The sequence below is a fragment of the Sinocyclocheilus anshuiensis genome, unplaced genomic scaffold (genome assembly GCF_001515605.1).
Source record: "Sinocyclocheilus anshuiensis isolate Anshui unplaced genomic scaffold, SAMN03320099.WGS_v1.1 scaffold152, whole genome shotgun sequence".
Taxonomy (NCBI): Eukaryota; Metazoa; Chordata; class Actinopteri; order Cypriniformes; family Cyprinidae; genus Sinocyclocheilus; species Sinocyclocheilus anshuiensis.
Window position 1 is genome coordinate 198146 of NW_015555781.1, and position 15614 is coordinate 213759.

The 15614-nt window shown below is 40.6% G+C and overlaps 1 protein-coding gene across 1 annotated transcript in view; it reads right to left on the reverse strand.

Annotated features, from left to right (window-relative positions):
* Window positions 1-15529, reverse strand: part of LOC107674699 (cAMP-specific 3',5'-cyclic phosphodiesterase 4C-like) — a 43917-nt gene extending 28388 nt beyond the window's left edge. The window contains exon 1 of the mRNA XM_016468776.1: window positions 14387-15529. Within this exon, the coding sequence (XP_016324262.1) occupies window positions 14387-14682 (296 nt within the window). The 5' untranslated portion in view covers window positions 14683-15529. The remainder of the gene's footprint in view (window positions 1-14386) is intronic.
* Window positions 15530-15614: the final 85 nt, after the last annotated feature.

Here is a 15614-nt window from a genome sequence, read left to right on the forward strand (position 1 = left end):
GATAGATAGATAGATAGATTATATAATTAATTTCAAATCATGTTTTAAGATTTTAGTCATACTGCCCACCCCTAGCAGCTAAAGGGTTAAAAGAACTGTAGAGCACCAATAGCCCCTGATGAGCCGCAGCCTTGCTTTAAGAGCGTCTGCTCTTGGAGGCTCTAGCAGCGTATGGCAGAGAGCATGTATGGGCTGCCGACCAGCAGTATGGCCAAACAGACTGGTTGTCTCCCACTCTGTCCCCAGACACATGCAAATAGTCAGTGACACTCGCACATACAGGCACATACTCACAAACACATACGATAACACGTGCTCGCAGCGCCAGAATTCGCCTTGCTCGTCATGAGAACTGGCTAATTTTGGTTGGACCTTTTAACTTGAAGAGAGCCATTTAACTACAAAAAACACATCTGACATAAAATCCAGCCTGTCAAGCTGATTGCAGCCATTAGAGTAAAACACAGGTTGCTGAAGAATTTTTATGGTACTGTGGTGTTAAGCACATTGGCCTGATAAAAGACAGATCACAAGAAAAAACGGCACACCCTGAGCAGAGGTGTGGTGAAATTGCAGGAACAGTATAAACTGCCTTATCAAATCCATAAACAATGATACTACAAAAACACTGGAAGCCAGACACATTCAATTTACAGATGGCCGCAGCCGTTCTAATGAGAAACATAAGGTGGATACAACAATTATTGTAGTTTTTCTACAGCGTATAATACTTCAGCTTCATTCATCGCACCAAAAGATAAACTGCAGTGCTTTACAACTATAGGACAGGAAGAGCTAAATTTTTTATTTGTTTACTTAGTATTCTGAAATTTCAGCAACTTGCTAACTTTAAAGTAGCAATGTAAAGGAAATAACAGCATATCTTTTATTCTGTTTTATGTCCTTCATCTGAGAGAAATGGATTATCGAAAAAGAAAAAAATGTAAGGCGAGTACTTGGTTCTGTCCATTGGTTGTTGATTGGATGGAGGTAGATCTGAATGCGAGCTTGCAGTCAATTAGAATTAAGGGGCAGAGTTTAAGCAGACTAAATGAAGTCTGACATACGTCACCAGAAGGAAGTCTATCATGAATTGAACTGAAAAACAGCCATGCAAACTCTAGTTTTCATGCGCTTACGCATACACACTGCCCTTTTCCGAAGCAAGATACAGATGTGATGCTCAGTTCACACTGGATGTTGAGGCTGGTTGGATTTAATCTCATTATAGTAGGAGCTTGGAGCCTCCTATCCTATTTATAGTGCTCACAAAGAGGCAGGCTGGATCCACGAGGTCATGCTGCTGTGGCCTCATGAGTGATACAACATGAGCCAATCACAGCTGGGGTCAGCCTCGAATTTGATTTGGCCAAATGGAAGACCGCCATGAATCCGTTATGACAGCGGGCATCACTAGCACCACTTCTTCCTTTCATCTGCCCTACCTCTCTTTCCCTCTGTCTCGCTCTCCTACTCTCACCCCATCTTTCTCTCCCTCTGTGCACTCTCCCTGTCCCTTTCCTGTCCTCGGTCCACCTGTCTATCTCCACAGAACGCCTAGACTCCTGTGTCAACTCCCATCACGACGACAGGATTTAAACATAGACGACGACAAGTGCCCTAATCTGTCACGGGCGATAAGCATCTCAGGAGCAGAAGGAGAGGGGGTGGGGTGAGCGCTGCGATGTGTGTGTCAACATCACATTCCACTGCATTCCATTCAGTTACGGTGTTTATCATTCGTTTGGTGTTCCATGTAAGCATAACATGGGATACACAAATATACAGCTGAAAAAAGTGTCCGATAGCCTTCGTCGTCAGTATAAGGCCTGACTAAACGATCATTTCACACACACACAGGGGCAAACACGTAAAGTGCAGAGAGGACAGGAGAAGCCGGAGAAGTAGGGCAAGTAAGAGCAGACTGCGATAATCTGAATTTAAGAGGGAGAAACAAGGTCTCGCTGTGCTTAGTGTTGATGCTAATGAATTACCCTTGTTGGAGTTATCACTGGCTCTCTGCCCGTTCCTGGCATCACAGGAAATTTCAGTTCCTGCTCTTTTGCAGATGTCCAGACCCCCGCTGCCAATCACACTGCAGCAGAGCACAGCGCTGCTGGGGAAATCTCTAACCCATGGGCCCATCCAGAACCAGCACTCAAGGGCCTTTCACACTGACTGCACTTGGTTCATCGGCATTCTAAACCCCAAATTTCAATTACGTTCCTAATTTTAGATGTAAAGGAGCATTTCACACTTGTAATTTATAAGTGGGGTTAGCACTGCTTTTTACCCTGGGGTTATGAAACCCTGCTCCAGAGCAGAGTTAGCACTGCTTTTGCTGTGTTAGCCCCACATGAAATGATGCAGTGTTAGAATGTTAGTGCTAAATGTTTAGCAACACAACAGACAACAGTTCCTCATATTCACATGCTTTGGACTGTCACAAAAACACTACGCAATGTATAGCAGTTGTTTCAACATTTGAGGGGAAAAATGTCAAATGGTAATGGAAAATGTGTCAACTGGAGGTTGAAACGTCAATTTATAATCAGAAAAGTATTTTTAGGAAATCCAGTCATTCTGATTAGTAATCCGTGCAATCGGGAGTTTGGGCAGAAAAGTTTGTCAGGGAGATTTGGTAGTCACGTGAATTCAGTGCCTGAACCTACAGAAAGCTGCTTGGTTTGAAAGTGAGTTTGTGTGAGTTGTGCTTTATACATCTCTACACTATTGACAATGGACATTTTTTGCCTGCAAAATTTTGCTGAAATTGCAATAACGTGACTACACTTATAGTACATTCAGCAATATATTGAGGATGCACAATGCTAGAGTTGTTATGTAAACAGGCTGCATGCTGTGTTCGTCCAACCAATGACACTGACACCACAAAAAAACAATAAGAACAATGACCTGCTGTTTAGGAATGTACAATTTGAAATGTCAGCTTATGAATAGGGCTGGGTATCGAGTTCAATACTTTTTAGGCACCGAATTAATTGCCTCGATACCATCGAGTATCGAAAAATGTCTTGTCGTTCGGTACCAAATTTCGATACCTAAGGAGTTAATCAAGGAAAAACACTATGTGTTCGACTTGACACGGCACTGCGCAGATCAATAGGTGTTTGATATAAAAGTACCTTGAGAGAGATTCGAAAGCTTATGGAGCCGTCTGCTGTCTATAGCTCTCACGGTACTTCCACTGCGTTTCAGAAAAAATCTCCATCCACACCACACGACCGAAAACCTCCATCGAGTGTTTGTAGGAACTTCCGATTGCGATCTAATGTGTGTTTTGGCCATATAATGTTGCTGAAATACGTTATTTGTAGCCTTTTATATCAAGCTAATCTCTACACCTGCTTAACATTTCTCATGTAAACACCCTGTATTGTTATGAAAATAGGCAGAATCTCATGAAATCACATACAAATCATATAGTGTCGTAATCATGTTTATTAGGTTCATGTTACATCCATAGAAATGTTTTTCTGGATTTCTTATGAACAGAACTGAAGTGAAATGGACGTTCTCATAGGAGACAAAGTGGGTTATAAACGCGTAATATGATTGACATATGAGCAGCGAATGAGCTTCCTCTGAGTCAGAACAGCGATCACAGAAGAGAAAACACAGGCAGACAGCGCTTTTTTTGAGGTAATGTAATCTTGTTAAAACAGATTTCATAAAATTGGTATAGAAAAAAGTATCGTTCAGGAATCGGTATGGAAATTTTTTGAAAGATACCCAGGCCTACTTACGAATACCCAGGAATAATGGTTAACCCTGGGTAAAGTGTGAGTAGTTCAAATGTGAAACAGGATAACCCAGGATTCTGTTTACCTGGGGTTCACAATGACCCAGGGTTAACTATTTCAGGTATGAAAAGCCCTACATATATCTCGAATCTGAGGATAATAGACTTAGTCCCAGCATGGAAGGGAATCCTGGGGTACACAGGGAATCGTAGGTCTTTAAATGCCACGAGAGGTGCGAGTTTTATCCCATGACTGTTCTGCTTACAGGCTGGGCTTCCAGATCAAACAAGCTGCGTCTCCTGAATCAGCTTCACAGAGGTCAAGAGATGGTCCTGAGGGACCGAAGATGTGTCCATTACTGTAACTCAGCACTGTGATGTAATGACCAGATCAGTCAGACGTTTGTCGATACCTGCAGTGCCCTAGCATCAATAATGCAAAAGCCTGTTTTAAGTTTGTCACGAATTATCCGCTACGGTTTTGGTAAAAAAAAAAACAATTACAGTATATTAAATACAGCTCAGCACTGATGCTACACAGCAGGAATGTGTTTTGACTGAAACCGAGAGACATTTTAAGCATCACAGCAAGTACAACTTGTAGGATCCCTGGTACCACCCCGAATCTATATTTTTTGAACAATATGTTAGTTGTTTGCAGGTTATGTAATGCGAGTGACTCAGAAACAGCAGTTTCCAGTCCAGTTCACACATGACCAGATCACAGCTGACTCCAACCGAGCAGGCCGATGCATCCTCCCGCTCTTTCTTTCTCTCAAAGGATATTCATTTTGTAGGCTAAACTGTGTGCAACCTCAAAATCACGACATACCAAACCAGCGAACATGAAAATACTGCATCATAAATTCACTGAGGATGCAGTAATTATATTTATCTGCGAGCTGGTTCGTTGGACCAAGTCATAATGTTGTCTAAATGACTAATGTTTAGCATGGAGACGTGTATTTGTGAGCTAATTCATTATAGGTTAGTACAAGCAAACGCAATATTGTCTTGGATCATGGTTCAGTGTGACAGTCAGAGCCATATTCTGCTGATACCGCAGCCATCTGTCCTTCCCCAGTGAGCAGGAATGCCACTTTCTCATAATTACCCTGTGGGTTGAAGCCAGTCTATCTAGGGGTTACAAATCCCTGGTGACATTGTATATCAGGTAGGATAACAGGAAACCCTGCCTCAAACATAACAGGTGGATCGCTCTTCATATCTCTCAAACCCCAGGTGTGTTAATGCACTCGGCTCAGCTCTGATTTGTTTGCTGTCCTCAATTTGAACTAGACTCTCCCCAGTGTGCTTTCTGCTGCCCAACCTACATTGTCTCACCCTTCTATTGCTCTGACAACGGTCTTTGTGATGTCTCTGGTGTCATTGTGTGTGCATGAGAATGAGTGTGTGTAAATGCATATGCGAGGATCTGTGCGGCTGACAACTCGGTGACACAAGTGTGTCATCAGAACTGCCTCTCTCAGAACTGCCGTCCGTTGAGACAAGAGTCCACAGTGCTCACGCACACGCATTCAGACACGCTTACATACCCAGAGAGGGTCCAAGATCCCTTGACGGATGTCACTACACAGCTTATCATCGAAATGTGAAAATGGGAATGAAGGCTGCCGCTGTAGAGCAGGTTGATTCAGGATGTCTGTCTGATAACGCACAGAATTCAGGACTCCTCACACCTCCACACAGATCCTCGCGGAATACTGCTAAACACGCTAATGCTAAACAGAAGACTGTGAGAATGTACCCCTTTGCAGACAACCAAAGGCAACTTGGGAATTTAAAATGTCTCCTTGCATCAAGAAATACACTGTCAGAGAAACATTATGGCTATGGCTTTTTGTCCATATTAGCATATGAAAGTGAGGGTGGGGGATTTTTTTGAGCCAGTTATATTATGGCTAAACTAGACTAATTTAACTGGCATTGAAGCTGCATGAAAGAGGCAAATATTCATATAAAATAACACAATGTACTTGCACAGTGTACAATGTACTTATTTACACAATGTACTTCACAATTGAATCATTTTATTTTCATTTAAATGAGAATCAAATTTTTACTGATTGGTTAAAATGTTTTAATCTCCAGCTCTAACCTGCTGTGAACTTTCTGAAGCCCATCGGATTATGTTTTCTAAGTAATTTAGAAAGAGTAACAGAAAACATTTCAGCACAAAAAAAAAAGATAAATAAAAAAAAAGTATTTAACACAGAGCAAAAATGCCTAAAATAGCATCACTGTCTCCATCAGAGATAGCAGTTTAGCTTTTGCCAGGCTTTGCAGTTCGCCACTGTGTTTTAGTGCTAGTTGGTATGAAGGTACTTTTTATGCAATGGTTTCAATTGGTAGGGATTCTGCTACACCATTTATGCCATGGTGTAACTCCAGTGAGATTTTAAAAAATCTGTTTAATTGATTATAATGTGAGCGATTTAGTTTAGGCTCATTGTGCCACACCATTCAGGTTACAGCTGCAAAGAAACTTATTAGATATTCTGATGTGTGTCACTGCAGTGCATATATCGGCTATTATACAATGTGTTCGAACATGTCTCATCCAATCTTAATTTATACTGCATTATTTTGACTATTTGGTTTTTAACTCAAGTTTTAATAATTTAAAGCAGATTTTTACACTAATTCCAGATGTATCATTAACTTCTTATCAATGATCTTTTGATTTACATCTAGTGTATATATAATTATCAATATAAGTTGTAGAAGTATACTTACTGTATGTAAATAAAGTCAGTCTGCTTCACTGCAAAAGCAGGTGTTCAGCAGCTATGTGAATCTACCCCATCAGCATCTGCCACTTACTTCAGACCTAAATAATGCTAGAATTCAATCCTCTAATCATATATGTTACAGTAGATGTTGTGTAATGTGGAAAAGCTCCTGGTTTCACTCTTCCAGGCATTAGGCAGGGAGATATGAGCAGGTCAAAAGAGGGTGAGCACGATGCAGCTTAGCCTGTTGGTGCACGAAGAAAAACAGATGTCGCTAACCGTGACATCACATGGCCAAACCTGAGGGCCAACGTTATCCGTGAAGCTGGATGCCTAATGCTTGCTCATTAAAGCACTCGACTGAGCTACAGTAATATGAAGGTTAGACAAGCTAGGAGCACATTATGTCTCTCATATAGGAAACAAAAGCCTTAAAGGAACACTCCAGGCTGAATGCAACATAAAGGGTTAGTTCACCCAAAAATGAAAATTCCGTCACCATTTACTCACCCTCATGTTGTTGTTGTTTTTTTTTTCAAAGACTGAAAAATAAATGAATGGGAACTGGAGCTTTCACGTTTTTATTTTCCATGGAAGAAATTCATACTGATTTGGAACCACATGAGCTTGAGTAAATTCATAATTTTTTTTTGCTGTCTATCTTTAAGCTCCACAGCAACTGTGGCATCCAGTTGATTTCCACAATTAATATAATAATACTGAATTGTCTCTGACAAAATGCATTAAAAGTAATGCACTTACAATGGAAGTCCGTGGGGAAATTGTACAGTGCCAGAATAAGCATGAAAAATATACAATTAGCCCCTGCCCCTTTAATCAACAACACTAAAGTGCCCCTTTATCTAAAGTGACTATACAAATAAAGTGTTGCCATGCTTTCTTTATTACTTAGACTGAGGGATTTAAAAGAAGAGTTCCATTCTTACCAAATAACAATTTGTACAAGCAACATATATATCTCTAATTCTTCATCCTATTATAGCAGATTTTTACCAGTGTCAGATGTGAGATGGATGGTTATGTAAATGCATAGTTTCCTCCAGATATTATATACCTATTATCTCCTTGGTTTTGCCTAATTTCTCCACATCTGGAGTAGAGCATGGGCATTTGAAGAGGGTCTCACGCTGCAAGCATGGAATAATCCCATTAAACATTTTCAGAAGCTTTAACTTGTTAATGATCGTGTAGATTTCAGATAGCCAGGCTAATTACACAGAGCAGAGATAGAGCAGAGGGAAACCGCAGGTATCTTGAGAGCAGGCGGATGTGTCTGGGTGTGAGCTAAAAGGCTGGTGCGCTACTGTAAAGTGTCGTGGGGAACTGATGGATTGCACAGAGAATGCAAGGGCTTTGTGAAAGGCAGCAGTATCATTTACAGGGCTGTACCCGGAGGGAATGGGAGAAGTAATGAGTGACGGCAGAAAGTCTAATGGCGGGCAGTTCATTCAGCCACTGGGGAAATGGAAGAGAGGGGGAGAATTAGATGAGTTTGCCGGTGCTCTGATGATCTCTGCGGACATGCACGGGAGTGGGAAGAAATGATAGATTTAAAGATAGGCCAGCGGTGTGATTAACTCAGCGGTGAGTCTGAGCAAAGTGCGTGAGAGACAATGTAAGTGGCAAGGCCTGGGGAAGAAAGAAAGCACAATGGGGAGCACAAAAGAGAAAGCAAGGGATACGGAGCGAAAATCAGACAAATAAGATGATAAGGAGCAGAGAGAGAGTGAAAAGCAGCGAGCGGATGGCTGAGATCGAAGTAAAGAATCATACGGACTGCGTGATGTGGAGGGAGGACGCTGAAAAGAGGAAACACAGGCTGGTGAATGCACACATATGCTCAAACCCAGAGATATGAGTGAGAGACACTCATCCGTCAAAAGAGGAAGGAGGGGCCAAAGCCACCAGACAATAACAGAGACTCAAGTGTCGGTGGGTTTCAATAAATCAGCGAGGGATCGTCAGGGTAACAAAGATGACATTTGAAAGAAACTGAAACTCAAACACAGGATGTGAAGCATGTTGAGTGCTTTGAAGTATGAAAATTCTGAGAATCAAGAGGGCAGCAAAGGCAAATAAATGTGGAGCCTAGGTAAGCAATATATGGGAGGATAGATTGCATTTTCAGCAGCGAGGAAGGGGAAGCAGATGCCTTGAGATGAACAATAATAATGGCCATTAGTATGTACCTATGGACTGGTTTGCATGGGGTACAAAGTATATTTACACAACGTGTTACATCTGAAACACCAATGCAATTGTTGAGTTAATTAATCACAGGTGTATCTAATTAAGCAGTTAACGAGCTTGGCAGCTTTCCAATAGACTGTCAAATAAACACAGCATAGTTTGTCTACAGATTCAGTTCTAGGTGCAACAAAGCAAACCGGACCGAGTAAGAGGCAACGGTAGACAATAGGAGTAATCGAAAACCAGCCAGTGACTGAAAATAATATACACTAATAAACTAATAAACAACAACTATGAACAATGCGACTTACAGGAAATCTGTGGGTTCTCAGAGATGGCAGCTTATTGAAAGTGTAAATCCACTACACATTTAACAGTAATAAAACATATTTGCCTCAGCATATTAAAACAACAAACTGCGCATCAGGGAATGAAACTTTCTTTTGCCTTTTTGGGCAAAATTTATCTATTTTACACAAGCACAAAATGTAACTATAGCAACAGAACTGCAGGATGAGCTGTTCTTCTGTTCAGTGTCGGTCTTTCTCTCCTCAGTGGTAACTTCCCAGAGTGCACTGGGGTATGGGATACGTTCAATAATGCTACCTCCTTCCCAAGGTAAGGTTGCGGAAGGCTTCACAAATTCAATTTATGTGAAAGAAATAAACGCTGCCAAACAGCCTTTGTCATCTGAGAAACGGTACTGCACGGCGTCCTATCAACTTTTAATGACTGAAAGCAGAGCCTGTGAGTTTGGGAATATGAGTGACAGTTCAATATTTCAGTGGGAGGTACGGTTAAAAAGGCTCAAAATCAGTACAAGCTATGGCTGGAAAGGAGTAAACAGGAGGATGTGATTATATTGAATAGTAAATCAAAACTGCTGCCACTGACAAAAATGAAAATGTGAGTAAAGCTGAATGATCAATCTTCAGTATCAAAGGTGTTCAAAACTCTATTTGGAGTCATGGTGTTTCTAATAAATCAGTCATCATGCTTCCTCAAAAAATTGGTATATTAAAAAGTAACGGACAAGCGTATATAGGTGGGAAAAATACTAGCGACAGTCCTTAAAAAAATCATCAGAGAGGACAATGGGCTTCTTTTGGCCCAAAGGGTCTGAGAGGTTGAAGATCCTGAGAGAACTGCTGATTAGTTGGTGTGCTCACTCAGTCACATCACCTCCAATGATTGAACTGAGAGCAGATATGCCCCTATGGGTTTACTTTCCATTTTATTTAAAGTCTTCTAGAAACTCATATAAGATGAGACTGTTCCTACAAACATCTACCTGGAAATGGTTCAGACTCTGTCAACAGTGCTTATTTAAAGGAATTCATTTAAACTCAATCGACAGCACTCGTGGCATAATTAGGGCCCTAACAAATGTGTTTTATTTTTTCCCCAAATTCTATTTTTCTGGATTTTGATTTGATGGTTTAATTAAATCCATTTTTAATAATCAAAATGATTTCTAATGAATTGAATTCATAAAACTTTTAATAACTTATTGAACATTTAAGAATAATAGTTCCCTATTAAATGTATTCTTTTTACATTCTGTGGTGTTTTTTCTGGATTCTGTGTTTTATGATGTAATACAAATGTATTATTACAAACAATGGTAATAAAATCAGTGCATAAAACTTCAACCATTTAAATGTTTTAAAATGTAATAAATGAAATTTGAACAATACCTTTCATTTTTTGGCAAACAAAGAGCTGATGTTTACTGTTTAAATTAAAACATGGACCAAAAATAAGTATTATTTGGTATTCCTTAAAAATGATTAATAATAAAATAATAAACTATTTTTTTGTTGTTGTTATGAGTTTGAAATGTACATTTTGCTGTACAATAGTAATATATTTCTGTCTTTTTTTTTTTTTACATTAAACAGAACTTTTTTTGTCTTAGTAGTTTTATTAAATGAAATGGTGAAATGCTTGTGAAGTGAATTCTTAGAGCAGCTCTGGAGAGTTTTGTCATATAGTGGGATCGCAGATGCTGAAAACACCACAAGTGTCACGCCAGCTTTAACTATTGTGTCTTAGATGAAACTGCACAGCTCATTCACCCAGAGAAGCAGAATATGTAGACTTTATATTTAATTAGTGATAACCTAAAAATGATGAGAACAACTTTTCAGGTCTAAAAATACACATGCAAGTGCTTTTATAAAATTACAAGCTTCACATTTTTGCTTTTAAATCCTTCAGAAATTGCCCCTTTCATTCTAAGTGCTTCACTGTAACCTCAATTACTTTTTAAAGAAAACAAGGGAGGAGTTGCATTTTTTTAAAATAGTAATCAAAATTATGCCACAACTGCTGTTGATTGAGATTAACTTGCACTGAACCCTGAATATTCCTTTAAGGGTGATATAAGTCTGTCACAAAAGGTCATGAACTTCATCATCCTCAAACACGGCAAGACATGAGGCATTAGTGTATCATTGGGCATGCAGCTGTTTATGAGGTTGATTTAAGTTTTGCCCCAGGCTCAGAGGAACAGATGACAATGAGGGGGTCATCTGGACTCAAAACAGTATATTACTTAAAGGTCCCATGGCATGAAAATTTCACTTTATGAGGTTTTTTAACATTAATATGAGTTCCCCTAGCCTGCCTATGGTCCCCCAGTGGCTAGAAATGGCGATAGGTGTAAACCGAGCCCTGGGTATCCTGCTTTGCCTTTGAGAAAATGAAAGCTCAGATGGCCCAATCTGGAATCTTCCCTTTATGTCGTCATACGGGGAAAGGTTACCTCCCCTTTCTCTGCTATAAAAGCATCCAAAAAGCAGCATGTCATGGGACCTTTAAGCTCAATAAATACACATTGGGGGCAAGGCACCCTGCTTAGAGCTCCCATTAAAGGGCTGCCGGGATATCTGCATAAAAAGAATAAATATAAAAATGTGTCACTGCGACGAAGATCCCAACCCCCCACCCCACCACACCACCAACTCTGTGATGTGACCATACATGCAAATTGCTCATTATCATCCACGTCTTTCTCTAAAGCCTGCAGCAATGCATGCACAAATACATCCGCACACAAACATACATCTACATACACACTATCCTATCCATACATAAGTGAACAGGCTGATAAATAGCAAAAATATGCATATTTTAAAAGCATACGATGTAAGAAAACCGTATGAGATATTAGAAATATCAGGTTTTTCATCAGTTTTGATGTCAAAACGTAAACAGAGATGTGCACAAGACAATGAATAAACTGACAATATCATTACAGGTATTTACATACAAAAAAATATGGATAATTTACTGTGTACTCATATTAAGCAATACATACTATATAGCAAATCTCGGCTGTGTGCTTGTTTATGTTGTCGCAAAATGAAAAGTGGATTATCGCTCAGCTCTGTATATAAAGTTGGATTATATCCAAATTTATCCACGTACATACAGCATACTCATATAAAATAATATATACTACATAGCAAATCTCAATTGCTTCACTTTTATTTAGTTGCAAAATGTAACTATATTATCGCCAAACTCTTTATAAAAAGTTGTTTGTATATGTAAACATAGATACAGTATACTTGTGAAGGGCTATATATACACACTATACAGCATATGTCAACAGCTTGATTGCTTGTATTGTTGCAAAATGCAAACTATATTATCGCCCAGCTCTAATCTGCTAAATGTGACTATAAGGCATCACAATATTAAGATATTTTAAACATAATCATTTTTCTGTAAAGCTGCTTTGAAACAATGTGTAATGTGAAAAGCGCTAGGAATATAATGGGCATATCAGGTTTAGCTTAAACTGGTTATGACCAGTATATACTCAATTAAAAAGAAAACTGTTTAAGCAGTTTATGTGACCTTACATTGTCAAGTTATTAAGAATAATCCGTTTAGGATTATGCATGTAAACACACTTATTGACACAACACATACTGGACGACCTATGGAGACCTATGTCTTTGCTGGCAGATCATGTTAGAAAATGTGATCAATGCGATGAGAAAGTGAGCAGAAAGACATGGACGTCTCACTCTGCTTCTTGAGACATCACATCAGCAGAGCCACACGCACACACGCATCTTTATCTGTCTCTCGCTGTCTATTTCTCGCTCTGTGCCGCCCGCCCACAGTAGAAGCCGGACAGTTCGAGTCAGTGCTGCTGCACTAATTCTTGGACTGGCTGTGAGCGTGTCCTGGGGAAGGGAATACAAATCAGGCTTTACTATACAGTCAGGCAGAGCTGGCCTGGCTCCCAGGAGCCTGCCGTGCAGGCCGTCTGTGGCCTAGGCAAAAGTTGACAGGAAGGAAACCAGAGCCTTCGGCTCTCAGCCTCCACTGGGGCTCATGGCCCTCACAGAAGCGGATTATTACTGTAATAATCACCCAATTTGGTGAGGCGCCACTCAACAGAACCGCACATTTTGCCTCTTCCAGCACTAACATCAGTCTGTATGCGCATCAGTCTACGTACAAGCACAGCAAGCAACACCCACACTTATCCTTGAGGGTAAAAACAATGTATTGTATGCTACAGCATATCGTGCAAACCCACAAAATCGACATGAATGTCAGGCTGACAAATGTGTTTCTCTGTATAAAACAAATTCAAGTTGATTATTTATAACAGCACTACACAGTGCTGTGGTAGTTCAATTCAAAATCCAAGGAATACGTGCTTCTGGTGTTTCTGTGCATGCTTTGGCTTTTTGGCCAACATTATATTACATGTATACACTTGTACAAAAAAAAATCCAAAAGGGGTGATGCCATAGTAGAAACATTTTTGCATCTCCAAAGAACTATTCAGTGAGCTTTTCCTAAAAGAGACGTCTTTTCTTGAAGACCATTAATCTAAAGAACCTTTTATTTCCACTATAAAGAACAGTTTGTGCAATGGAAAGATTCTATGAATGCTAAAATTTCTTTGTGGAACCATTGATGCAAATAAAGTACCTGCATTTTTAAGAGTTATTATATATCATTATATTAAAATGTTATTATGAAATTTATAATTCTAAATAAAGCCAGAAGAGACAGAATCACTAATCTGTTCACTAAAATCATAGCATGCTATTTGTCTTAATTTGATTTGATGCTGAAGTGCTTGATTAGATTATGCTCTTTTTTTTTTTTTTTCACACGCATTGCTGAAATGTTTGATTAGATCATGCTAATTTTTTTTGGCATGCGCATATGGTGTCTGCACGTGCCAAGAGCGAAAGCGCATATGCCATGATCCAAATATTCTCAGGCCGGTGCTTTTTTTTTTTACGCTATACTTTATCAGTCACACTAGACTTAGTGGTGTCCACAACATGTGTGCTTGGACTCTCCAAAAACCCTATTACATGCGCTTCTTCTACACTTTTAATCCAGCTCATTAGCATTATTAGTAATCGGTTATGCCATCAACTGCTCATAACCGGTTCGAGATTACTTCGGGGGGTCACGTTCGAGGCATTTCAAACTCACGCTCTCTGAGAGATGCTGGAGCCGTTACGCATAACGCATCATCAAGGATGCCCACGCGTCCCGCCTCTCCACACAAAGCACTATTAACCCTTCCAGCATCATTATTATCAGTTTTGTGAGTCCATCACACAGAAATAGCTCGTTTGTTGACACGTAATTAGTCACTCGGCTTTCTTACCGCTTGTTCCCAGCGCAGTTGCTCATGGACGCGCTGGTGGTTCCTTGGAGCGACGATGGCCAGGACATGCGGGACTTCTTGAGCCCCGGCCGGTCACTCGTGTCCATGGCATTCGAGCGCTCCATCTGTCGGTGGTGATGTCGGTCGGTGTCAGAGTAACCGCGATGTTTGATTTTGATGGGGGTCCGTGGCTGTCTCCACAGATGCTGGGGAGGCTTGAGGGTCGCCTGTCCCTCCCGGGGAACCGGCAGCGAAAGAGACAGGCTCTTTTTAGAGCAAGGTGGCTGTTCCATCATAGTGCAAAATTAATCGATGTTCGGAACGCAACGTGTTAAGGGGAATAAAAACAATATGGCTATGTATTCGTTAAGAAATCAACCCGTCTACTGTCCGTAGCTGACTAGTCGCCATGTCTAACAGCGGAATGTATTGAAAGCAGGTCCAAAGGCAATACAGACTCAGTGCTTTTGTGGGAACTAATCACAGTGTTCAGATAACAGGTGATGGCGCAATGTCGTCCTGTCTTCTTGTCATCTCCGCAATTATGTCGATGGTAAATCCAAAAAGTTCCTGTGTATCAGAGAGGCTCCACTTTAAAACATCACAAGGCGTCGTAGCATCCGCGCGGGTGAAGCTCTTCCCCTGAAGTTTGTCATAGCGCGTCGGGTCACTTATGTTGAGTAGGGATTTATTGCTTTTATCAACCCTCCAGACTGGTTTCCTGCCGCGATTATTGCTGCTAAAGACCGCACATGCCTCTCCAAGCTCTGGTGTCTCCAACTGGAGCCATGAGAACTCTGCGATGAGGAGCAATGTTGTACATATGGAACTAACGGCGACTAAAACTCAAGCTCGCTGTCAAGCTCGCTGTTTAGCCTCCATTAAAACCTCGCCGCGAACAGTTTCATTAGGCGAATCATGTTGAATTTTGCCTGGAGAACAGCGCGCGTGGGATGATGGATGTATGAGAGATCCATGCACGCGGCATTTTCGCGTCCTCGCTTTCCTCTTTCTTGAAGCATTCGTTCAATTCCGCGAAATCATGATTGTAAGTCAAAGTTCACCGATCTTCGTGCTGTACTTTACTTCGTTTTGCCGTCTTATCTCGCTCGTATCAATCAGTTGTCGACAGATGTTAAATTATGGCATTTGAGAAACACTGTGCCGTCTCTCTCTCTCTCTCTCTCTCTCTCTCTCTCTCTCTCTCTCTCTCTCTATCTCTCCGCGT